Below are 24,126 nucleotides of genomic sequence, written 5' to 3'. Positions count from 1 at the left end.
GCCGGAGTCCAACATGGAAGTCAAGCAATATACTGCATGGGTTTACTCAGGGTACTCCAGCTTCCTCCCACAGTCCAAAGACATGCATGTTAATTGGTGACCCTAAATTGCCCTTAGGTGTGAATATGAGTGTGAATGGTTGTCTGTCTCTATATGTCAGCCCTGTGATAGTCTGGCTAGTGTACCCGACCTCTCGCCCAATGTCAGCTGGGATAAGCTCCAGCCTCCCTGCAACCCCCAAAAGGATAAGTGGTTAGAGAAAATGAATGAATGAATAAACAACTGTCTCTACCACTAAGATGTAGCCAGAGAATTTAACTAACACACTTCATTTGCAAAGGATAAAATGTGCCGTGAGAGACAGGCTCTAACTATTCAAATAAAACCTGGAAACGCCTCATATCATATCTTGCAACCACAGCAACTGAGATGCAGGTATGGGAGGGTAGACCTGTGATTATGGGGATAATGGTTAAGCTTGTTATTGATTTCTTTTTTATTATCCTATGGTGATGCAATTGCATTTTATTTTTTACTACCTTATTCAGTTTTACCTTTGTCCCTATTACAACATTTGATCTCCTATTGATCTCAAGGTATCATGCGCAACTGTACTGTTCAGGAAAATGAGCCTTAAATGTAGGTGTGGAATATATGTGGAGTCCATCTGCTCAATAAAATATATTTAAAAAAAAAAACAATATGAGTTTAAGTGTAAGCTATATTTACAACATTTTCACTGTTTTATCTTAATGTCAGACTGTGATCTACAACAGGAAAATGGAGCTATTTTAACGTTCTCTTCCAAGCCAGACTCCATTGAGAAAAACGGTGATTTAACACTGCTGAGCAAATGAGCTGCTGGTCTACCACTGTCTCGATCTGTTATTTTGTTTGTTTTATCGTGTGACTCTGGCATTTTAAAGTATTATTCAGATTCCCTAAAGTCACACAATAACACAAACTAACTAACTGAGCAAAGCAGTGACAGGCCAGCAGCTCCGTGTTCAAAGAACAAAGATAAAAGATAACTGTAGTTTTTGTCAATGGAGTCTGGTGGCGTTGCAAGAGCATAGATGAGAAACTGAAGTCATCAGTGGCTTTCCTGCTGGAATGGGCTCTCTAACGGAAATGTAAAGCTGTGAAAATACTCTCAGTATAACATACACTTAAACTGATAACAATTTTTTAGGTGGGACTTTTTTAAGGTGGCTAAAATACAGTAAAACTACAAATAAATGCTGAGTTCCTTTTACTAGCCTGGTGTGGCTACACATTTGGACAAATAAAGGCCTGTCTCAATTAGACCCCTGGTCTGGTTGCCAAGCTGTTCATTTTTATTGAAGTTCTTCAGATGGATAAAACAGGGTTGTTGGCTGCCTTAAATTATGTGTCCATGTCAATGATTCATAATTGATACATTATCTGAAGCCTAATTTATATACGTATATATAAGTAATATTCAAACTGGTTTAAATAAACAATTGATTGCGTTTCCGAATTTAGCAACAGTTTTGTGTGAAAGGAATTAAAAGCCTGTCCCAAATACAGGCCTGTTGAATTAAGTGAGCAAATGATAGCCCAGGCTATTAATTGAAGTTTTACTGTACATTTTGTTGCTGCCCGTCCACAGCAGCTTCTCTGTCGGCCTGCTTCTCCAAACTAGGGGCATGCCAACTTTTACTCTAAGTAATAAACTGACTATGGATGAGTACCCCATACAGCCCCACTTTAAAAAAAACACGAACTATCCCTTTAAGATAAACTTCTGCGACTCGTTTTTCTCGACAGAGCACCATCTTGACTAACAGAACATCTTTGCGCTCTAGGTGACGCCCACTCCGGCCGCACATGCGCAGTGTGTCCCAGGCAGCGGCTACAGAAGGAATGATGGCGTCCTCGGCTGTCCGCCGCTCCTCACGCTGGATTACAGTAATTGTGTCCTCTGGACGTGTCAGGGCCGCCGGTGCTGCTGTCTGCTTCGGTCGTGGAGGTGTCCGCAGTGTCTCTACGCTGGGAGCGGAAAAATTATGGCGGGGAGGAAGCTCGGTGTGTGTTGGAGCAGGGAAAGCGTTGACATTGAGAGGGCTGTCAGGTGAGTGGTGTTTTACCCATATGGTGCCGGCCTAGGCTAAGCTAGGCTAGGCTAGGCTAAATGTTTTGTAGTTTCTGGTTTACTCATGTGACGCAAGATAAAACAACTAAGTTTACTCAGCTCGACAAGAGCTCAAGCTAGCTTTAAAGATAAGGTGTATTAGAAAATTATTTTATTAACGTAGTGTTAAAGATAGTAACACTAATAACAGTATCTTATGCAACCAGTTTTGCTAACTTTGGTTTGCAGCCATCAAGTTGGATTTGCAAGGGTTGATACAGGTGTTTTCTGTCACCCACAACATCCTTACTCCTTCTTAAAAAGGAGCCCAACCTAATGACCTAATGCCACCTACCAACTGTGCGACTCCTAACCGCAAACAATGTCAATGGGAAGCCAAGAACATCATAACTTGTTTTGTTGTCAGCAGCTTTTCTCATTGCTGTTTGTGGAGCTGCAAGCATTTGTATTTCTAGAACCTTTCTGCAGGTCAGGTTGACTTGCAGTTCTGTCTTTACAAATATTTGTCATCCAGTTTGGCCTGAAAGTGCATTCAGTAACAGTTCATAACAATGCAGGGGAGTCAATTTAGCTGACCTGGATGCAGCTTCAATACAGCTCCACTGTTCAACATGGTATTTACTTCTTCCTTTTACTCTGTTGTGACACTCTCTAGGCATCAAATCACCCAATGCTGTCTGCACACTGTCCTTCCACACAAGTGCCCCCGTCAGCAGCAAGCAGGACTACTACCAGATCCTCGACGTGCCTCGCACTGCGACCCAGAAAGAGATCAAGAAAGCCTACTACCAGGTTTGCTCCTGTCTGACATACATTCACAACTTGTCTTGGCTCCCAGATAACGAGTCATGACAGTAGCTGACAGTGTGCTTGTTGTCCCTCAGCTGGCCAAAAAGTACCACCCTGACACCAACAAAGACGACCCACAAGCCAAGGAGAAATTTGCTCAGCTGGCTGAAGCTTATGAGGTGCAGTCTTTACTCAAGCTTTCATTAATTTACGCACGTGTTTTCTGCTAAATCAATGAATAGTAATCATCAAGATTAAACAATGCTCCATGTGTCTTTCAGGTCCTGAGTGATGAAGGAAAGAGGAAGCAGTATGATGCGTATGGCTCAACAGGCTTTGATGCTGGTCAGGCTAGTGGAGGGCACCAGTACTGGTCTGGACAGTCCAGCAGCGTGGACCCAGAGGAGCTCTTCCGTAAGATCTTTGGGGAATTCTCTGGAGGCCGTGGCTTTGGAGACTTCAACGCCATATTTGAGCAGCCGCAGGAGGTTAGTGGGATACTCTAAAATGGGAGCAAAAGCCAAGGAGTGCCTTTGATTTTTATTGGTGATGAATTTGTGATACCTTCTCTTTTCAACACAGTACATCATGGAGCTGACGTTCACTCAGGCAGCAAAGGGAGTCAACAAAGAGTTTTCTGTTAACGTAGAAGCAACCTGCCAACGCTGTGATGGTAAAGGCCACGAGCCTGGTACCAAAGTCCAGCACTGCCACCACTGCAACGGCTCCGGCATGGTGAGAGCTCTGACACGCTGCCTTTTCTTAAAGCATATATTTGTAGTTTGTTGCATCACTAAACACGTGCATTGTCCGCCCTGTAGGAGACGGTGAATACAGGACCGTTTGTGATGCGCTCCACGTGTCGTCGCTGTGGAGGCAAAGGCACAGTCATTTCAACACCCTGTCAGTCCTGCCGTGGGGTGGGGCAGACCAAGCAGAGGAAGAATGTGATGGTTCCTGTGCCTGCAGGTCAGTGTCATTTAACTGTCTCTTCTATTGTTTACACACTGTAAATACCTCCAAGGATATTTGATATTATCACTATTAATGAGTAAGAAAGGTCAGTTTATCAGCTGTTGTCAGAAGCAACTGCTGTCTTCCCTGCTGCATATATTCCTGAATTATTATATGTTACTGGTTTTTATTGTTTGCACATTTGTTAAAAAATGGTTGAGCATAATTCATACTTTGAATGCCTGTCGTAGTTTTTTCCAGAATAATTCTGTTTTAGAGCCAAAGGCGAAGCAAATTGAATTGTTGAACATCACAAACGAATGTGCAATGGGATTCAACTGACAAAGAACCAGATAAACCTGAAGGAACAGATAAAATCAGACAAATAGATAATAAAGAAAACACAAAGTTTCTTATTTGATTACTGTAATAAGGCTTTTTATGGAAGAGTGAAAATGAAAACGTATTGATCATGATAACGCACAGTGTGGCATCACAGAGATGTACGATCACCTGCGGCACCCCTCTATAGTTTCGTAGTGTAGTCTGTAATATGACACAACAACCTCCAGGGGATATTTTGGTGGCGCACTGGTGGAAAGGGAGCAGTATGTGAGTGATAAATAAAAACAAACAGTTTTCGGGTGGTAATGTGTTCCGTGACATTGCAAATGTAATAATATCACCTGAAATCTTGTCGGTAATGCATTATATTACTTGGGTACTGCTAAAACATGTATTACTGTCACTCCCAACACTTAAGTCGCTTTAAACCACATTATCTGACTTTCTGGTCTTAAACTGTGATTTTTTTCCCCTCTAAAATGATGACTTTAATCTCGTAATATTCTCTTTATCCTCCTAGATTTATGACTTTATTCTCGAAAAGATTTTGTTTTCATAGACATGGCCCTAATCCTCTTCGTCAGCTTTTAAACATTCCTTAGGGTCACATTATTATTATTGTAAACCTGATGTATAACCGCATTGTATCTGAAAGCTACGGTTGCTAACTTTAATGAAAATAACTTTGTATCACTATATTCTGAAACACATACACGAGACAGAATCAGAATCAGAAATACTTTATTGATCCCCGAGGGGAAATTATTTATGTTACAGGTGCTCCTTGCAAGAGAGGAAAGATACATGAAAATATAAGAAATTTAAACAATACTATTTACAAATATATAGTTAAATAAACAGGAATTATTAACAAACATAAACGTAAAGCAATATATATATATATATATATATATATATATATATATATATTGTAAACTGAACAAGATTATTTACACAAACAGAATATATACAGTCAGGGTGAATGGGGTTATTGCACAAGTTAAATTAAATTATTGCAGTGTGTGAAATAGTCTCAGGGCCACTCAGAGGGAGGAGTTGTACAGTTTGATGGCCACAGGCAGGAATGATTTCCTGTGGCGCTCAGTGGTACATCTTGGTGGTATGAGTCTCCCACTGAAAGTACTCTTGTACCTGACCAGCACATGGTGGAGTGGGTGTGAAACATTGTCCAAGATAGTTCGTAGCTTAGACAGCATCCTCCTCTCTGACACCACCATCAGAGAGTCACACTCCGTTCCCACAACGTCACTGGCCTTGCGGATCAGTTTGTTGAGTCTGTTGGCATCCGCCATCCTCAGCCTGCTGCCCCAGCACACAACAGCATAGAGGATAGCACTGGCCACCACAGACTCATAGAAAATCCATGACGTGTGACAAAAATCCTGTCCCTCCTCCTCATCCTACTGCCTTTGGTATTCGCTAGAATCAGACGTATCCAACATGGCGGCTGGGTCACAATCTTTCTCATTTCACAGCTAAACAGTACACTAAAATATGTTTCTGAAAACATTTTAGGTGAGAAATAGGCAATGCAGTAACAGAATCTTGATTCATATTTGATCAGCGATGCCTAGTTTGACAATTTGACTGCAGTTCTTGAGCAGTGATTGACATGATTGACAGCTGCACTGGAGACTCCTCCGCTCTGATTGGTTGTTTTTGTTCACATGTAGTAAGGCCATTTAGAAATGCTAACACAGAGATAGAGTAGGCAGAGAAGAAAAGTTTTTTTCACAGAGTATTTGTCTCATTCAGTGTTGCGTGAATTTTGTGACAGTTTCAGCAAATATGAAGAAAGATATTTGTTATAAAAGCTTCCAACTGTAGCTTTAAAACTCAAAATGTAAGTTGACTAAAAATGGCAGCGATATTTTCAGTTTCCGTCAACCAAAAGCTGATGCATGGCTGCCAGCCTGGCAAGCACTTTTAAAAGTGTTGAGCCTTGCTGAGGCAACTATAGGTTTTCTACATGCTTGGAAAGGGAGGGGTGAGAGAGGGGCTGTTCAGTTGGCTGGAACTGTTGTATGCCAATAAATCCTCCCCACTGGACCTTTAACTTAAATATAGATCACATGCACCACTTAACTGTGGTTTGTTTTTCATTTAAGGGGTGGAGGATGGCCAGACAGTCAGAATGCCAGTCGGCAAGAAGGAGATCTTCATCACATTCAGGGTGAGTATCTTCATCTACAAACCCAGGCCAGAAATAAATTAACTCTCCATGAAGTGCAAGTTCACGTCAGAGCTGCTGTAATGGGATTGTCTTGTGTAATGTAGTATAGGTGTGTGGGCTAGTAAGAGGCATTGAGCCGTCTGAGCTCTTTGACTTTGAATTAACACAGTTCAGACAACCTGAGGAGCACTGGAAGTTTTGATAGCACGTATGATTGGTTGTAATGTGTTGCGGTTTGGTGTCCAGGTCCAGAAAAGTCCCGTGTTCAGGAGGGACGGTGCAGACATCCACTCTGATCTTCTTGTCTCCGTGGCACAAGCTATCCTGGGTGGCACGGCCAGGACACAGGGCCTTTATGAAACACTAAACTTATCAGTAAGTAGATGCACATTCTCAGGTTTGTTCTCTAGCGGGAAAACATTTCAAATACATACAGTGTTATAACTCTCTATGACTCTATGACTCTCTTCTCTTCAGATCCCTGCAGGCATCCAGACAGATCAGAGGATCCGATTGTCAGGGAAGGGGATTGCTCGTATCAGTGGCTACGGCTTCGGAGACCATTATGTACATGTCAAAATAAAAGTACCCAAGTAAGCGTCCACAGTCAAACACATCTTGTTCATCTTTTTTGCTCTAATAAAAATTCCAAATGGTATAAAATGGGTTTCCCAACCACAGTGACCATAAGATATTGTTTTTCTGCAGGACACTGACAGACAGGCAAAGAGCTCTGCTAATGAGCTACGCTGAGGACGAGACAGATGTGGAGGGGACAGTGAATGGAGTCACTAACACCACCACAGGTAACAGGACAATGACATCCACCCTCACTTTTTCTTCTTACCCACTTGTCCCTGTAGTCCCACTATTTTGCTTGATATACTGATTCACTGAAATGGGGTTATAGGAAAGGACGTTGTATTTAGTCGTCGGCCCTGCTGATGCAGTGTTAATCTCTGTCCAGGTGGGGGCAGCAGTGGTAAGCGGTCTGAGGCAGGGCAAAGAGTGCATAACAAGAACGAAGGAGAGTTGAAACAAGAGGGGGGCTTCTTCTCCAAATTAAAGAAATTGTTTAGTTCTTCATGACAGCCACAAGCCAGGTAGGACTAGTGTTGATTTTTCCCAAATCACTCTCTATTTTCTGTTCTTCACAAATAAAATGCGATGCATTATCCACCACATTCACATTTCCTGGATGGCTTTGCATTATCTGGTTTGTGGCTGTCACATAAAAGCACTGATGCAGGGGTGCATTCACCTGGATGTTCAGCCACTCTGGGATGTCCTAAATTGTCTGTTTTAAATGTCCTTTTTTTCAAAGTGGGACTGCATTGTCACTTCAATATAGATGAATAAAAAAAGAATTAAGTTAATTTCCCAAGAATCCATTTTACAGCTCTTTTCTTTTTCCTTTTGAAGTAGTAGCAGTAATTTATTTCGGTTTTTGTTAACAATTTTCCAAAAAAGAATGAACATAATGAAGAACAAATAGGCGTTAAATTCAAAGGGAAACAAAAGATGAAGATCGAAATGGTGGAGGCTGAGGCTCAAGCTTATTTTACCTACCTTTTTTCAAAGCATATTTTTTTTTAATTTGCAAAGTGAACTATACATTTTTAATTTCTTGTCAACCAAAAGACAAGGTCACCCCTTTGGCAGATACATATATATTCTTTGTGTTTGTCTTAACCCTTGTTTTCTTAAATGCACCTGTTCCCCTAAATTCATACTTGCTCTCCAATTTTGAACCACTTCTCAATACAGTTAGAGGAAGGAAATTATTTTGTTTGTTATATGTGCAGTTTTAAGATCAATTGGAGCGTTAGTAACAGTAGGTTAAGTATGGCACTATGAAAGAATTATACAGTATGTGTACTGAGTTCTGAGTCAATTTATCTTTAGTTTTTAGACATTTTTGCCTATATTTACATAAAGTTTTCAGCATAATTTATAATCAGTTACAATGCCCAGAAATGTCATATTTGTTCTAAGCATTTTTTAATCATATTTTTTTCTTTATTATTGAATTGCTAATTTCCAAATATTATTAACTTTGTTGTACTTAATTTTAATGATAACTTGTTAATATTAAACTATTTCTTTAAGACAAAATGTTCCTGGAGCAATTTAAGCTTGTGTCATCAGCGAATAAAACAACACTTAATAATTTAGATATTTTACAAATATGTTTTATTTGAACAGGTGAGGGCCCAGCACCTTACCTTGTGGAATCCCACAAGTAACCTTCAATAAATCTGATTCAAAATTATTTATATTTTACACATTGATATCTATATATGTCTTGTTCTTCTGTCTTTTTAAAGGTAAAAGGTCATCCTGGAACTGAGAAGCTTTGTCAGTAAATCAGAGGGCAGAAGGGAGGACAGCGCAAAGCAAGCACAGCCACATTATAAAGGGACAGGTGGTTGAGGAGTATTGGGTGTCGGATGAGGCCTGCAAAGGTTTTGGAGGGATCAATTTGGACCCACCTACACAGCCCTGCAGTGAACAAGACGGAGGATCATCTTCTCTGTTCTTCTGCTGAGGGCAGTCCACACAAGAGGATGTTCCACTGCGCTAATCACCTCTTCAGTCAGACGTCCATTGATGCAACAAAGACTTCTCATGAACATAGCAGTTGGTGCATGTTGGATTTCTGTTGATCCCCTCAAAAAACTATAACGATAACAGAATTCATGTGCGTAGAAATAAATTATTGACAAAGAGTACAGATTCAGTCACAAGTTTCATTTGGGATTAAATCAACCTCCTGTCATTAATCATTTTGTTTTGTATACTTTGTACACAGTGCTTAAATTTCCTCCTCAGTTCTCAGCAGTGCTGTCAGTCCTAACAGGTTGACTACATGTTTACCTTTTCGTTTAAATGTTGGACAGTGTGGAGGTGTGTCTGTAGTGGAAAGTTAAACTTTGGCTCGGGCTTTCCTGAACTGTGAAAACTAGTGAACTCTGTTCCTCTTTTAACCCTTTACATTATGCGAGAGAATTCTGCACCTTCATTACATTTGTACATAGGTAGTTGTGGATCATATAGATGCATCAATGTGTCACATAGAAGAGATATACTGGACATCTATAATAAAGCAATGGTCTAGGAAAAGCCTCTAAGAGTGTATTGACTCTGTCCAGACCAGTGGTTCCCAACTGGTGCAGCCACGGGGTCCAGATTTCTCCTTCGTCATTAGTTCAAAGTCCACGCTTGGACATGTCATCAAGCTAGTTTGCTGTCTCTGTCAAGTAGCTGTCCATAAGTCACTTACTTAAAAGCAGGAAAGGGCACTTCAAAGTAAAAGCTCTGCGCTAGAAATTCACTGTATTTAAGAATAAAATGTGTTTTTTAAAAACTTAATACATTTGCAAGTCACTTGCTGTCCATTCAGAATGGACTTGCAACCCACTTTTGGACCATGACCCATCATTTTGGAACCACTGGTCTTGACATTAATAAACATTTATGTATGTTTTGCTCATTCTTATTTAGGTAGAATATAATGCAATCCAAAACACCAGTAAACTGCCAGAGCATTAGAAATAAGGTAGAATAGATTAGCTGTTAATGTGTAATGTTATATAATAAACTCGCCTGCATTTTTACATTTGAATAAATCTATTACCTTTATTTTAAAAGTGATGTTCTATGGACAATCTCCAATATTTTCTAAGCCCTGTGAGGCTGTACCACATGATGAAGTCACACATAGGTGCTTTGAGCTAAGTGCTAGTTGTAGCATGCTAACTTGCTCATAGCAACAATGCTAATATGCTTACCTGTAGCTAGTTGGTATAATGTTTACAAGCTAAGATTTGCTAATATGGACAAAATACAAAATTCACCTAAGGCTTATGTCAATGTCATCAGGATTCATCCTCTGGGGTCATGAACATCTGTACAAAATTTCAAAGCAAAACCATCTAATAGTAGTTGAGATGTTACAGTGACATACAGTATAAGATATTACTATGGTTGAAATGCTGGTGATGTGCTCCTGATGAATATGTGAAAGATTAATGGATGAATCTGGGATCTTTTTTAACAATCCTCAAGACCCGAGGCAACCTCTTTCTCTCCTTTATCTCATTTCTAAACACTGCGCACGCACGAGGCCTGAAAGAGGCGTACGCCACTTCCCATGCAAAATATTGACGTATAAAAACAGACTTGTTGACAGAAACTTTGACCCATGCTTACTAACATTTTGGAGTTGGCAAATGGTGGCGCAGACGGTGAGGTGGAAGCCTGATTGTAGAAATTGTTAAATATTTTTGCCGCATGCCATCTCTGGCTTTTGTCTGTACGTAGATTTTTAGTACGGATTCTATGCATTGTTACATAAGATAGGTAGAGTGTGTTCTTCATATAGGCTGAGTCCTTTGCCAACCTGCAGCCCTGTCCCCTTCAGCTGTCCTATAATTTAGGCAAAAAGCCCTAAAATCTTAACAATCTTAATACCTCAAGGTTTATGCCAAGAAATGTATTAAATATGCATCAAAATGATCATCCATTAAGATGTTTGCTGTGATTAAAAACCCCAGTCCAATTGAATCACCTCTTATCAGCATGAGCAGGAAAAACAGTTTATTTAATTACAGACAGCACAACATACTCCTGTGGTTTCACTCTCACACAATGAGAGTATTCTAGTCAATACTATAAAGCTTTGTCCAGTTAGATACACAAAGGGATAAGGAGCTTAGTTAATGAAAACACAATTTAAAATCAGCATGAATTAGTCAAGCGTCCCACTTAAAACTTTAAGGTTTAATCCAATGACCTGAATTATCTACCTGCACTCCTGAGATTCAAGTAAGTGTCCCTTCAGTATGTCCAAAAATACTGTAGCAGTTTGACACGTCACACTGGCTTTTAAAAAAAAAAAAAAAATTTAAAACACGGACGTTGAACTACAGGAGTATATTAGGGCAGTCCCTGTTGTATTGCCTTCTGACTGCCTGAACCTGAGACTCTCGAATGCAAAACGCACCACATAGTCATCACACATCTGATCAAATCTTTCCTACTGTACACCCATTTATGTGTGATGTGCGAATACACACAGCACAGGAACCTGGTTACAATGTTTTCAGCAGGTTTCCTTTGGTACTATGTCAAGAAAACAGACCCAAGCAAAGGGAAAAAATACACTCCTTGGAAAGAAAGCAGAGTTAATAAACTGTCATTACTGTGTCAGGATAAATATTCAACTTCAATAGCAAAACAGTGCAATAACACTGCATACAATACACATACAGCATAATATATTCCTCCTTGTATGTGCTGAAAAAAGCTGTGCACGACTGGGAAAGTGGTTCCCAACATACAGTATGAATGAAATATGAACAGTGATTACACTTATAGTGATGATGGTATGTCCTTAACAAATGCTGAGCTGCTGAAGGACCTGCCTGTAAGTACCTAACCTACAGTAGTTTGTAATAAACCACAACGCTCAGACACATTATAAAAGGACAATTTCCTGTTAAAACAGCTGCAATCATGACACATCAACTGTCTATTATAGGCTCCTGTGGCAGGTAAAACATAATCAATCAGTCATTCGTCTTTAAATCGACAACAGGCAGTTTTTTTTTTAGAAATACAAGATGCTGTATCGCATAATTCTGAGACAGAAATAGTACATTTGAACATGCATCAATAGACTCAAACATCCGGTATATTCACTAGTATCTGAAGATTTTAATTAATCATACACTTGACAAAGTGTAGGTGTGCTATAGTTAAAAAAAAAGCTTCTGTTTCCTATCACCTGTCTCACAGTGCACATTTGAGGCCATGTTTGAATCATGACATATGATCGTGGATTTTCAAAAAGAACATAATTGCAGTTCACTGTGTTTTTAATTTATCTTTGTAGCTTGAGTCGATGTATAGAAGTGAAAAGATACTGTTGTATTATTAACTTGTACATTACTTCCTGTGTCTTTGATGAAAAACACACAGGCCTGATTCAAAATCAACACAGCAAAAACATACTGCGCTGTTATACATACTGCATAACATAATGCATAGTGTGTTTCTTTCTAAGCTCACCGTGAACTCATTTTATCACTGTATAACCAATAGACATGGGCACCATTTAAAAGTGGCCATGCTTTGTCAATTTGGCACCTTCATTTAAAATTAGAAATTTAATTTTACAACAAATTAGCTTTTTACGCTGTCAGAAAACAGCCTCAGAAGGTTTTGAGACACGACCACACCAACTGAATGGACACAGGATGGAAGGAAGTGCTCAAGAGGTAGAGAAATAAAGACAGGAGGATGAATTATACGTGGTGTTGCTGGATGGATAGTTGGATGGATGGATGGAAATGACATCCTAATGGTCCTACAGATCATTTCATTGGAATTCCATTGCTAAGAAACATAACCGAGTTTACTTTCTGTCAGGTTCTCTACAAACATGTCACATTAAATAAACCTGGACCCGTTCAGAATGTCTGTATGAAACTATAAAATGGTCTACAGCTCGCAGGAGTTTTCTAGTCTCCTTACGGTCCTTCTTTCTGAGCTCCTCCTCCCTCTCTCTTACAGCAGCAGAGTGACAGGGTGATGGCTGGATCACATCAGGTACCACGCAGCCAGTCCAGCCAGAGCAGCGAACCAAGTGGCAAACAGGACCTGTCCTGTTGGGTGTCGGAGTACGGCCATGGCGAGCTGGCAGGCGTATGCTGTTCCACCCGATGCAGCTATGACACAGAGAGAGCACAAAAACACACTTAAAGAGGATCCTCATATTTATAAAAGCTTTATCGTGGGTTCATTGTCATTTATAAATGTCATACGATGGCACAATGTTTACAGAGAGAAGAGCGTACCCATTTTAGCAGCATAATAGGGACACTTGCTGATGTCTCCACCCATTGCTCCATGGACGGGCATGCCAGCATCTAAAACATCTTCTGGGATGGTTTTACCGATTTCTTCCAACTCCTCAAACACCTGCCAACACCAAACAGACAGTATGTAAGGTTATCAAGCTTGTTCTTGGATGAAACAATCAGACAGGAATGTCTGCTTTTGGGTAATTCAGCAAAAAAAAAACACCTGAAAAATCTATCATTTATAATCACACTAATGTAAAAGTTGTCTGTTTCCACTTTAAGGGAAGTTGTTCTCATGCATCTCAGGCACACTGCATTTCAAATACCATTTAATTTGCATAACATTAGAGGATTAAAGTGGCGAAATACATGCAAGAACTTCAATATGTCTTTAAAATCCTGTAAATGTTCAAAGCAGGCACAGGAACACCTTCACTGCAAGAAAATCCTCATTTAACCTCTCCACCGTCACCACCAGGGAACAGATCGCCCACTAGTGTTTCCAAACATAGCTTCTTCTTTTCTCTATCTCTCCAACCTCCATTTCTCATCCCTGGCCTCTTACCTCCATGTTGAACTGGAAGGCCTTGACAGCTTCTTCTACCAGCCTCTTCTTTGTTCCCATGTCCAGTTCTAGCTCGTTCATGCGACTGCGGTACAGCTGTTTGAATGCTTTGGCGCTGTGGATGCCATCAAACTGATAGAATTCCAGGCCTTCCCCTGTGGGCGGCAGCTTCATGGCTCTTTGTGCTACCTTCTTCAGCACCTGGCCCCCGGAGAGGTCCCCCATGTAGCGTGTGTAGGCGTGGGCCACCAGCAGCACCGGGTCCTCCTGCCCTACTTCATGAATACGGTCCACATAGCGTTGGGTGGCCTGGGAGCAGCTGATCTGGCTCTGCCAGTCAGGGCCGTAAAAGTACTCAAGATCACGAGCCAGGGCCTCGTGGCGGTGCAGCTCTGTGGGAAAGTATAAAGGGGCGAAGTGGGGGTGGTCCTTGTTCCTTTCGATCTCCTCCTCCATGGCTGTGTAAGTATAGTAGAGCGCAACGGCACCAAGCTGGGGAAGCAAGAAAGAAAAGTTGTCTCCTTCTGTCAGTTTTCTTTGCTTTGCTGGTTACCTACATGTTTATTAGATTTATTTACTCATCGTGTTTGTTTTGTATTGCACTTTATGACATCACATTGCAACAATTTCTCCTGATCTTCTTCAGACTGACCTTGAAGAGCTCTTTGCGAATGCGTCCCCTGAGGAAATCTTTCACAAACTGGGTGTTCTCAGCCTTTTCATGAACCTCCTTGGTCCCTGCTGCCAGCACCTCAGACAGATCCTCAGGACTGGGAAAGAAACGAGACAAATAGGAGGTGTAATGTGTGTTTGACAGAACCATAACAACAAACGTGATTATTTTGTAATCCTATTTCACCGTCTCAAAGGTAATGCTGTTACAAAACTAGTGGGAGACTTACCTGAGGGGGTCTTCTTTCTCCTCATATACAGGCCCTGCTCCATTGGACACAGCGGCAGCTGTTTCCATCTTCTCTGCTGACATAAGTGGTGTTTTCCTGTCTGAATCAGTGTGAGACATTATATTTACATTTAAATTATATAGCGTTAGTCATATTTAAGTTTCACCACACTTCACTCTGCAAGGCATACTATATAGTAGTGACTTGTGATACGCTGTACAATGCATCATTACTATGATCCATACTAGATCCTGCAGTCTGAACATGTCACTTGAGTCAAGATTGCGTAACTGGTTGCCAAAATAAACAAGGGAACAATGACAGGCTGCGGTGTTCCCTATGGTTCTAGAGGTGTGAGCCAAAACAATAACAACACACAGGAGCAACATACATTATATAGGATAGAGCAGTGGTTCCCAAATGGTGGGTCGCAGTCCAAAGTGGTTTGTGGGTCCATCTGAATCGACCACAAGTGACTCTTGCGAATGTGTCAGGTTTGTTAAAAAAAAACAAAAAAAACCAAAACAATAACAGTGAATTTTTTATTTTGAAGTGCCACTTCCTGCTGTAGAGTGAGTGAATAATGTAGACAGCAAACTAGCTCCACGACATGGCCAAACACAAGTATGACGCTGAATATATTAAACTGTGTGGACCTTGAACTAATGACTACGAAGAACTCTGGACCCCATGCTTGGACCAATTGGGAACCACTGCTAAAGAACACATTATCAATTACAGCAGAATCAAAGAGAAAGGCTCATAATCATCAAATTATGGCTGACAGTGTTTCACCTACATTATTTAACCTCTGCCAACACCACTATCTTTTCAAACTCCCTCTGGATGATAAGATAAATCACTGCCTCTAGCCACAAACAACAGATAGTCAAACAGTGTATATTCAATCACAGTATCTATTAACCCTTACCCAAGAGACAGCAGAGCTTTAATCAGGAAAAAAGGGGAGCTGATATCACCCCACTCCTTCCCACTGTGGCTGTTGTCCCTGAGATGATGGTCAAAGGAAAGCTGTCTTCTGCCAGTTAATTCTGCTGCCTTTGTGACCTTATTTACTCTGAGAGGAAGATAAGGCAATGTGAGGGTGAAAGCTGATAGTCTGGCAGCTGGGGGCTGGCTTGGTTTACATATCAAAGGCTGCTTTAAACAACACTCTGGCTTGACCTCCATGAGCACAGCCAAACAAAAAGGAGCACGTACAACAACAGCACAGGCCTTCTGGCGTTTACCACAAGTCTCAAAGCATAGCTGGTGATGTATGAGGCGAGTTAGTGAAGTGAAATAAATCAGGTCTGCTCCTCAACTTCATCAGCAACCATAATCTCAAGCTGCTTTTAATCGAGACACGATTAAATGCCCTGTTTGTTACACCTGGCGGTCACGTCACCTAACTTGCTAGGAGCATCATTTGGACAACAACAGCTAACTTTGCTGGATGACGCTAGCTAAGTGAGCTAACAGCTAGCTAGCATTTCTAACAAGCTAACAAACTTCGAGCAGCGTCACATTACATCGCCAGTTCAATACGTTTATTTACCCGTCATATTAAATGTTAAAGGGTTAGAAGGCTTTGGTTCCATAGTGACATTACAAACCTTTACCCCACCACTGTGCAGAGCGGTCCAGTTTACAACAAATCAGGCTGGAGGTCCAGGACGGAACTGCACGTCCAACTCCGCCCCCACCAGGCTGCTGGCTGTCAGGTGCTCCTCCACAGGAAGTGCTGAGGATGCAAACTGCGAAACAGCAGTTACTAAGGTACAGCTATTACTAGGCTGCTACTACTATTACTGCTATAATTACTGCTACTACTTGGCTGCTACTACCACTGCTATCACTGCCACTGCTGCTGCACTGCCAGGCTGCTGCTGCTGTTACCACTCACTGCTGGGCTGCTGCTGCTGATACTGCACTGCACACTGCTACCACTGCTGCTGCTGCTGCTGCTGCTGCTGCCACTGCTGCTGTTGCTGCTGCTGCTGCACTGCTGCTGCTGCTGCTGCTGCTGTTGCTGCTGCTACCACTGCACTGCTGCCAGGCCGATACTGCTGCTGCTGCTGCACCACCACGCTGCTGCTGCCACTACTGCTGCTGCTGCTGTTGCTGCTGCTGTTACCACTGCACCACCACTGCTGCTGCTGCTGCTGCACTGCTGCTGCTGGTGCTGTTGCCACACAGCAGCACCACTGCACTGCTGCTGCTGCTGCTGCTGCTGCACTGCTGCTGCACTGCTGCTACGCACCATTGCTGCTGTTGGCTGCTGCCGCCACACGCTGCTGCTGCTGCTGCTGCTGCTGCTGCACTACCACTGCTGCTGCTGCTACTGCACTGCACTGCACGCTGCTGCTGCTGCTGCTGCTGCTGCTGCTGCTGCTGCTGCTACCATGTGCTGTTGCACCACTGCTGCTGCTGCTGCTGCTGCTGCTGCTGAACTGCTGCTGCTTGCTGGCTGCTGCTGCTGCTGCTGCTGCTGCTATTGAACGCTGTTGCTGCTGCTACTGCAACCAGGCTGCTGCACCACCACTGCTGCTGCTTCTGCTGCTGCTGCTGCTGCTACTGCTGCTGCTAGGCTGCCATTACTGCTATTGGGCGCTGCTGCTGCTACTACTAACAGGCTGCCATTACTACTGCTGGCTGCTGCTAATACTATTAATGGAGCTGCTGCTGCAACATTGCTTTACTGCTACTGCTGCTGCTAGGCTGCTGCTGCTATTATTGCTACTATTGTTGCTGCTGTTGGGTTGCTACCACTATTACTGCTCACTGCTACTGCTGCTGCTGCTGCTGCTACTGCTGCTGCTGCTGCTGCTACTAATAATAATAATGTGTGGGCTGCTCCACTGCTGCTACTGCTACTGCTATTACTACTACTACTACTAGGCTACTACTACTCATAATAGGCTGCTACTACTAATAATAGGCTGCTGCTACTACTACTACTAGGCTGCTATTACTTTTACTACTACTACTACTACTACTACTACTACTACGAGGCTGCTACTACTACTACTATTAGGCTGCTACTACTACTAGGCTGCTACAACTACTAATAATAGGCTGCTATTACTATTACTTCTAGGCTGCTACTGCTACTACTACTACTACTATCATCTCAGGAGAATTTGCCAGGGGTCCAAGACTCCTCCTGCCAAACTGTTTGGAAACTATTTGGAGATTTTAGATTAAATGGAAGTCAGTCTGTAATTTTGATAACCAGTATTGTGTCACCAACAAGATAAGAGAAGTCGTATATAATATTATACATTTGATTTAGTCACTCTCAAGATTCAGGAAAAAAAATAATTATAATATAACAATAATTTTATTTGTATAGAACTTATCTAAACAAGGTTACAAACTGCTTCACAAAGTGCATGAAAATAAGACAACAATAAGAATACAATATTTAAGAACATAAGGAAATAAAACACAAAAGTTACAAATCAAAAAGTACAAATCAGGCATTAAAAGGAAAAGCTTTATTATAAAATTATGTTTTAAGCAATGATTTAAAAACGGGTAATGTGTTAGCCATTATTTCCAACATGATACTGACGGAAGTGCTCCAGATGAAAGCAAGAGCCTAAAAGTTATTACAGTGTTAGGCATCTTAACCCTTGCATCATACATATTAAGGAAATTACAAATAGTATGATGTTCAAATGTGAAATGTCTGTCTGTTCATGAAAGAATAGGTATAGGGGTCTGCGTCTCGATTGAGGGCATGGGAGGATGTTGGAGCTGAAAGGTAAAGATGACCAACAGCAAAGTCACAGTGGTGAAAAGGAAGGGAAAGTACAAGGAATTCAAAAATCTGCTCACATTTCCTCTTTTTTGATCACAAGATCAATTGTGACTAGTAACACTGGCATGACTTTAGCCATTAGGAGTTCCATCTACACACAACCCAAAAAGGGTCACTTACTTACATGACAATACCAAGATAAAGGCAAGGATAACTAGACAGACTAAGTAAGTCATAAAGGTGTTCACATGACCAAACATACCACTTGGATGGAAATAAGTCAAAGACCTTATGTGACAACTAGTGTTGGAGGAACTACTTTAAAAGCCTAGCATTGCAAACTACCAATTACTTCACACTGGCAGAAGCTGAACTACAGCAAAGCTGACCTAGGGAGAAATCTAGTTTGGATAACTAAAGCTACTTAGAAAAAACGTAGTTCAAACTACTTTGTAAAAAAAAAAAATCGACAATGTGCATGTGATATGAAATTAGAACAACAAACAAAAAAGGCACATGACAAAAATGCCACCTTATTAAGTTTATTGCAAAAAGTGTCCACTTGTTCACAGCTCATACATAAACCAAAAAAATAAAGTATCCCACTCAAGCCACAAGGGCACTGAATCATGACCCTGCCTTATCATGCCTTAAACATAGACATTTATTTATGACTACCACTACTATATAATGACAGAACTGACAATTATTACATTTTTCTGAAATCATACTTACTAAATTGGTTTGGTTTTGCATACAATGTCCATCAGTCAGACACATGCCTTCCAGAAACTAGGGCAGGTGAGGGTGTAGAGCCAAGCAGGATTACCCAGTTAGCCAGGAAACTTTTAAACTAGCATGCAATAACTTCTCTGACCATTGTAAATAAATAGCAATAATCAATAGTTGGGTCAGTTGTGATCAAAGGGGGTTCAGTTACAAAGAAGCAATGGTAAAATAAAAATATAAAATAATGCCTTTCTTTTTATGTCCCAAAATTGTTTGTAGTTTCAGTTATTAACTACACAAAAAAGTAATTTAACTACTTGGATCATTGCACAGATGAACTACCAGCAAGCCACTATAAAATGTAGTTAAACTACTACTTTAATTACATGTAGTTAACTACTCTTCAACACTGGTGGCTACTACAACTAGTACCCGGACCCAGGCCCTTGAACCCAAACTGTCAGGTGCCCCCCTGCCCTCTACCTGCAAAATGTCACTCTCATTAACAGGTACTGACCACAAAGAGATGCAAAACTACCACAAACAGTCACAAAATTACCATAACGACTACAAAAAGTCTGTATGTCTTGCCTCTTTGTAAGAGAGGGGCAGGGTCCTTTTGCATATCTGTGCCCAGGGGCCTGTTGTCTTATAATCCGCCCATGCAACTACACCACCTAAGCAACGTATTTAACTTCAGTTCAGACCGAAGAAGAGAAAAAGCCTGCATGCGCTCAAACTGCAACTTAATTTACATTTCGAACCAGTTTGATACATCAGTGAAATGATGGCAAGACATGATAACAGCATGATCAAATATTTAGCCTAAATTTTTTTTCATTTATTTATTCCTTTTGACCCCTCCCCGGGGTATAAGGGGCAGACAACAAAAATAACATTAACAAATCAGAATAAAAACGAAATGGAAACAGGTATAGTGAAAAGCCATGTTTGTATGAAACACACAGTAATTAAGACATTTAGAGACTTGTCCAGAACAAACTGTGTCTCTGAAGGTTGTGCCAATACATAAGAGATACTGATGTTTTAGCAGCACGCTCTTGAAACAACACATGCTTTCTACAAGTGAGTGCTTCATATCTTTGAGGGCCACATATTGACCTATCAGATGACAACCTTGAGCTGTCAACACAAGCTTGTGCAGAACCGACAAGAATGCCAAGTGTGCAAGTTTACATGTAACATTACTCTAGTGTGCTGTATTTTACCGGTAGGCCTAATATTGCATCATATGACACATCACAAGAAGCCAAAAACCTCAAAATCATAACCAGGACAAAGATACAAGCACACACCAGCAGCTTAGAAGATAATAACCACAAGATGGCATTCCCACCAAGCAAATACCATGGTTAGGCAAGTTTCTGTTTCACAGCTTCATTGTTGTTGTTTTTTTGGCTAATCTAATGTAATTAGCAATTTTTCATACTGAAAGCACACAAATTGTGTAATATTAATAGACTGTTTGCTTATATGAACAATGAGATGTTTCTGTTTGTTCCTGAAAAAATAATTCATCATTCTCAAAAATGAAAATTCAATGTTCCTAATTTCTCCTCCGTATCAAACCCTCTGGCAACAGTCTCTGTTGCTCTCTAAGGCCTCACTGAAATGATTACATAGTGAGTGTTAGTTCGTGCATGACCACATAACAACATGCAATTATCTCCATTATGACAGTGTTTATTGCAGTGTTGTTAAATCAGTTTATAGTGACCCTGGGTCAACCTCTTTTCTCTTTCCTCCTTACAGGGGCACAGGTTTCGTTTCAACATTGGGGTGGACACTTAATTTCCTGCATTTTGGTGAATATTTCTGCTCCAAGTTGTGCCTTTTCTGCATCACTTTATGTGTAAAGGTCTCTAATTTTGTCAAAATAAAAGTCCTCTGCTACTTGCATGTTTTTATTTTGGGGGAGGGGGACAAATGATCATGTTGTAGATATCGAGGGAGACGTGTCCCCTGCGTCACCCCTGAAATCTACACCTACGCCACCTTTCCACTTGGGCGCAACCTGAACCTGAACCCTGCAATAGATAGTTATGTTCTACAATGTTTTTTCAGTGCTTTTAGATTTTAAATTAATAATTTAACAGAACCAATAACTAGGGAAAATATGATAAAGCTGCCTATATAGAGTTAAACTAAAGAGTTTGGCATCTGGATCCACAACAGTTGAGTCAAACACATTTTAAAAACTGAAGGAACAATAAATTAAAGATTTTTTTGTGAGAGGTAAAAGGGGGGAGAATTGGAGCAGGGCACATAATGATCTTGACAGGGTGTACTGTGAACACAGGGTGTACTGTGTAATTACAATGAGTGCTTCCAGATTAACAGGTGTTTGTCCTGAGCCGCCCCGAACACAGAGGCAACCAGAATCTTTGAGCTGAGCCCAAACATGTTGGTTTTCATGTCATCTTGTTTACAACATGCTGTTGAGGTAATCTGCCAAATGCAAATCCTAGTTCAATCCTGATTTTCCAGGTGTTTCTGTGTACATTTGATTCACACATGCTGTTCATGAATCATGTATGAGATGATTGTTTGCCGATTTGTCCGTCAGTTAATGACTGTAGGCGGTGTGTATGTTGTGTGTGTGTAAGCATGTCCATGCATGTATGTGGGGGACAGAAAGTGTATTTGTGTGTGAATGTCAGAATCTGATATTAGTCTGGCAGCCGGCTGATGTCAGATGCTTGGTTGGCGGGGCAGCTGAGTCCCGTCCCCCCCCCTCTCCTTGTTCTGCGGAGCCGCAGGAGGCTGGTGGGGGGGGGGGATAACAAGATGATTCACTTCCCTCCAACAGGGCCAGCAAGCTGTTGCCATTACATTAAATTGCTTTGGGAATTGATTCTGTGCCACTAATGCAGTTCAATAATAAAGGAGGGGGGCTCAGTCAAAGAAACTCAGATGAGGGGAAGATTGGCAAAGATGGTAATTTGTCCATTTATAGAAGAGAAAGTCACGAAACAATTTTTTTTTGGCAGTCGTGTTCCCTGAAATGATTCTTTGACTCTGTTTTGCTGCCATTTGGTTCTGTTTGTCACTCTCATCTGTTGAGGACCCCATATGTGATATGTTGATGACTTGGAGGGCTTTCAGATGCTGCATTAAAAACACTCACATAAACACACGCCATAAGAAAAGCAGCAGGAGGTCCGTGACACTTGTCATCTGATGCTTCAGATCACATTATGGCAAGAGCAGAGAGAATGTGTGCAGTGAAAACAGTTAAATTGACCTTTTTAAAACAAATTTTGATTTGTCAAGCACCTGTGTAACTACAAACATCATCAGTTACAATGCATTGAAACAGATGCTGGATTGCAGCATTATTAAAGGGGAACTACACCCATTTTCTTAAATTCATACATGTAATTTCTGTGGTCTAAGACAGTCAAAACATATTAGTAAACCTGAACAACTCGCTCCCAAATCCAAAAGCTAGGGTGCTAAGCCTAAAATGTGTGATGTCATTGGGTAAAAAGTCTGGAGCTGCTCTATAGACAACTAGAAAAGCACTCAGAGAGTGCAGACCTCCCTACCGCCAAGTAGGTGATATTCCCTCCCCCTCTGCATCAGATCTTGCAGCCTGCATCACAATTAGGTTATTATCACTATCATTATTAGGTTATATATGCCTTCACCATGGAGACACTGGTGTATGTATTTCGTTTTTATTTTGTACCAACACAGAATATAATGTTTTTTTGTATTTTTCACTTTGTTTTTTTCCAACACAGAACATTAATTTCAACTTTAGAATTACAACAATATTTAGCAAGGAGAACAAGACGTGCCTTCTGGGCCACCAGATGGTGCTATTTTCACCATCTTTAGAAATTGGAATTGCTGCTGAGGCTGTCAGACGATAGACTTTTTTATTTATTATTTTATCCACTTTGCTTCAACTGATCACCACCAAAATTCTTTCATCTGTTCCTTGTCCCATTATCCACCTTTCCTGAAAATGTCATCAAAATCTGTTCATAACTTTTTGAGTTATTTTGCAGACAAACAGACCAACGCTGGCGAAAACATAACCTCCTTGGCGGAGGTAATGAATGGGGAAGGTGTTATACATGACATGGAGAGCACCCAGGGAAATGTTTTGAGTATATGGTTACATTTTCTGTTTCAGAGCTGAGAGCACTAGAGCTCATTTGGGGATATAAGAATGAAAGCAAATATTCTATGGGTCCACAAAATCAGGCTCCCATTCGTTGTCTGTGGAGCAGACTTATACTTGATGACATCACAAGTTTAAGATTGACCCATTCATGTGGTGCCTGAATAATTGGAAAAATTTGTTCTCGAGTGGGAAAATTCATGTGAGTTGCAACAACAACTTGGAAAGTCAGCAAAATTTTTGGTACGAGAGTTGAAGAGTTGAGGTCATAGGCAGAAATGTGGTGAATAAAAGTGAATATGCAGCAGGGTGGTGCAGTGGTTAGCATTGTTGTGTCACAGTGAGAGGGTTCCTGGTTCAAATTCCAGGGTGGGGGAATCGTGGAGCCTGCATGTTCTTCCTGTGTCAGCGTGGGTTTTCTCCAGATACTCCAGCTTCCTCCCACAGCCCAAATACATGCAGGTTAGGCTAACTGGTGACTCTAAATTTTCCATAGGTGTGAATGTGAGCGTGAATGGTTGTGTGTCTCTATGTGTCAGCCCTGTGATAGTCTGGTGACCTGTCCTGGGTGTACCCCACCTCTTGCCCAGTGTCACTGGGATTGGCTCCAGCTCCCCCCGCGACCCCTAACAGGATAAGCGGTTATGGAAAAATGAATATAAATATTTGTTAGAAAAGTTATTCATTAGCTTTAGTCAGGTAAAGCAGTATAGCTTTAGGAGATGTTCAGGTGCAGCAACAAGTTTC

The 24,126-nt window shown here is 41.2% G+C and overlaps 2 protein-coding genes across 6 annotated transcripts; one reads left to right on the top strand and one right to left on the bottom strand.

The window, feature by feature from the left end:
* Positions 1 to 1,851: 1,851 nt before the first annotated feature.
* dnaja3a (DnaJ heat shock protein family (Hsp40) member A3a) lies at positions 1,852 to 10,048 on the top strand. Of its 2 annotated transcripts, none has more exons than XM_049560586.1 (11): positions 1,852 to 2,095; positions 2,772 to 2,908; positions 3,001 to 3,084; positions 3,187 to 3,393; positions 3,488 to 3,640; positions 3,727 to 3,874; positions 6,334 to 6,398; positions 6,645 to 6,773; positions 6,876 to 6,991; positions 7,107 to 7,204; positions 7,366 to 7,518. In XM_049560586.1, the coding sequence occupies exons 1-11, from the start codon at positions 1,852 to 1,854 to the stop codon at positions 7,485 to 7,487; spliced, it is 1,503 nt and encodes a 500-aa protein (XP_049416543.1). In that variant the 3' UTR covers positions 7,488 to 7,518. The 2 variants fall into 2 exon arrangements, with proteins under 2 accessions (XP_049416543.1, XP_049416544.1); XM_049560587.1 differs by lacking the exon at positions 7,366 to 7,518 and adding an exon at positions 8,726 to 10,048 and having other exon boundaries at positions 1,868 to 2,095.
* Positions 10,049 to 10,971: 923 nt separating this feature from the next.
* Positions 10,972 to 16,477, bottom strand: hmox2b (heme oxygenase 2b). Of its 4 annotated transcripts, none has more exons than XM_049560595.1 (7): positions 16,348 to 16,477; positions 15,663 to 15,809; positions 14,732 to 14,831; positions 14,482 to 14,599; positions 13,830 to 14,321; positions 13,259 to 13,382; positions 10,972 to 13,129 (listed from the first exon to the last, which is right to left on the bottom strand). In XM_049560595.1, exons 3-7 carry the CDS (start codon positions 14,812 to 14,814, stop codon positions 13,002 to 13,004), a joined length of 945 nt encoding a protein of 314 aa, XP_049416552.1. In that variant the 5' UTR covers positions 14,815 to 14,831; positions 15,663 to 15,809; positions 16,348 to 16,477; the 3' UTR covers positions 10,972 to 13,001. The 4 variants fall into 4 exon arrangements, with proteins under 4 accessions (XP_049416552.1, XP_049416553.1, XP_049416554.1 ...); XM_049560596.1 differs by having other exon boundaries at positions 16,354 to 16,424; XM_049560597.1 differs by lacking the exon at positions 15,663 to 15,809 and having other exon boundaries at positions 16,348 to 16,429.
* Between the last annotated feature and the right edge of the window lie 7,649 nt (positions 16,478 to 24,126).

This window comes from Epinephelus fuscoguttatus, linkage group LG19, assembly GCF_011397635.1.
Source record: "Epinephelus fuscoguttatus linkage group LG19, E.fuscoguttatus.final_Chr_v1".
In the NCBI taxonomy this organism is placed as follows: domain Eukaryota; kingdom Metazoa; phylum Chordata; class Actinopteri; order Perciformes; family Serranidae; genus Epinephelus; species Epinephelus fuscoguttatus.
Note: the sequence above shows the minus strand (reverse complement) of the source record. Positions and strands in the feature narration are given on the sequence as shown.

What these genes read in the sequence shown, in the direction of transcription:
- dnaja3a (XM_049560586.1), top strand. Translation starts at nt 1,852, where the DNA reads ATGCGCAGTGTGTCCCAGGCAGCGGCTACAGAAGGAATGATGGCGTCC. An exon ending in GACATTGAGAGGGCTGTCAG is followed by an intron (nt 2,096 to 2,771) that starts GTGAGTGGTGTT and finishes GACACTCTCTAG; the next exon opens with GCATCAAATCACCCAATGCT. An exon ending in TATTTGAGCAGCCGCAGGAG is followed by an intron (nt 3,394 to 3,487) that starts GTTAGTGGGATA and finishes TTTTCAACACAG; the next exon opens with TACATCATGGAGCTGACGTT.
- hmox2b (XM_049560595.1), bottom strand. Translation starts at nt 14,814, where the DNA reads ATGTCAGCAGAGAAGATGGAAACAGCTGCCGCTGTGTCCAATGGAGCA. An exon ending in TTCGCAAAGAGCTCTTCAAG is followed by an intron (nt 14,322 to 14,481) that starts GTCAGTCTGAAG and finishes TTGCTTCCCCAG; the next exon opens with CTTGGTGCCGTTGCGCTCTA. An exon ending in CCTTCCAGTTCAACATGGAG is followed by an intron (nt 13,383 to 13,829) that starts GTAAGAGGCCAG and finishes TGGTGTTGGCAG; the next exon opens with GTGTTTGAGGAGTTGGAAGA.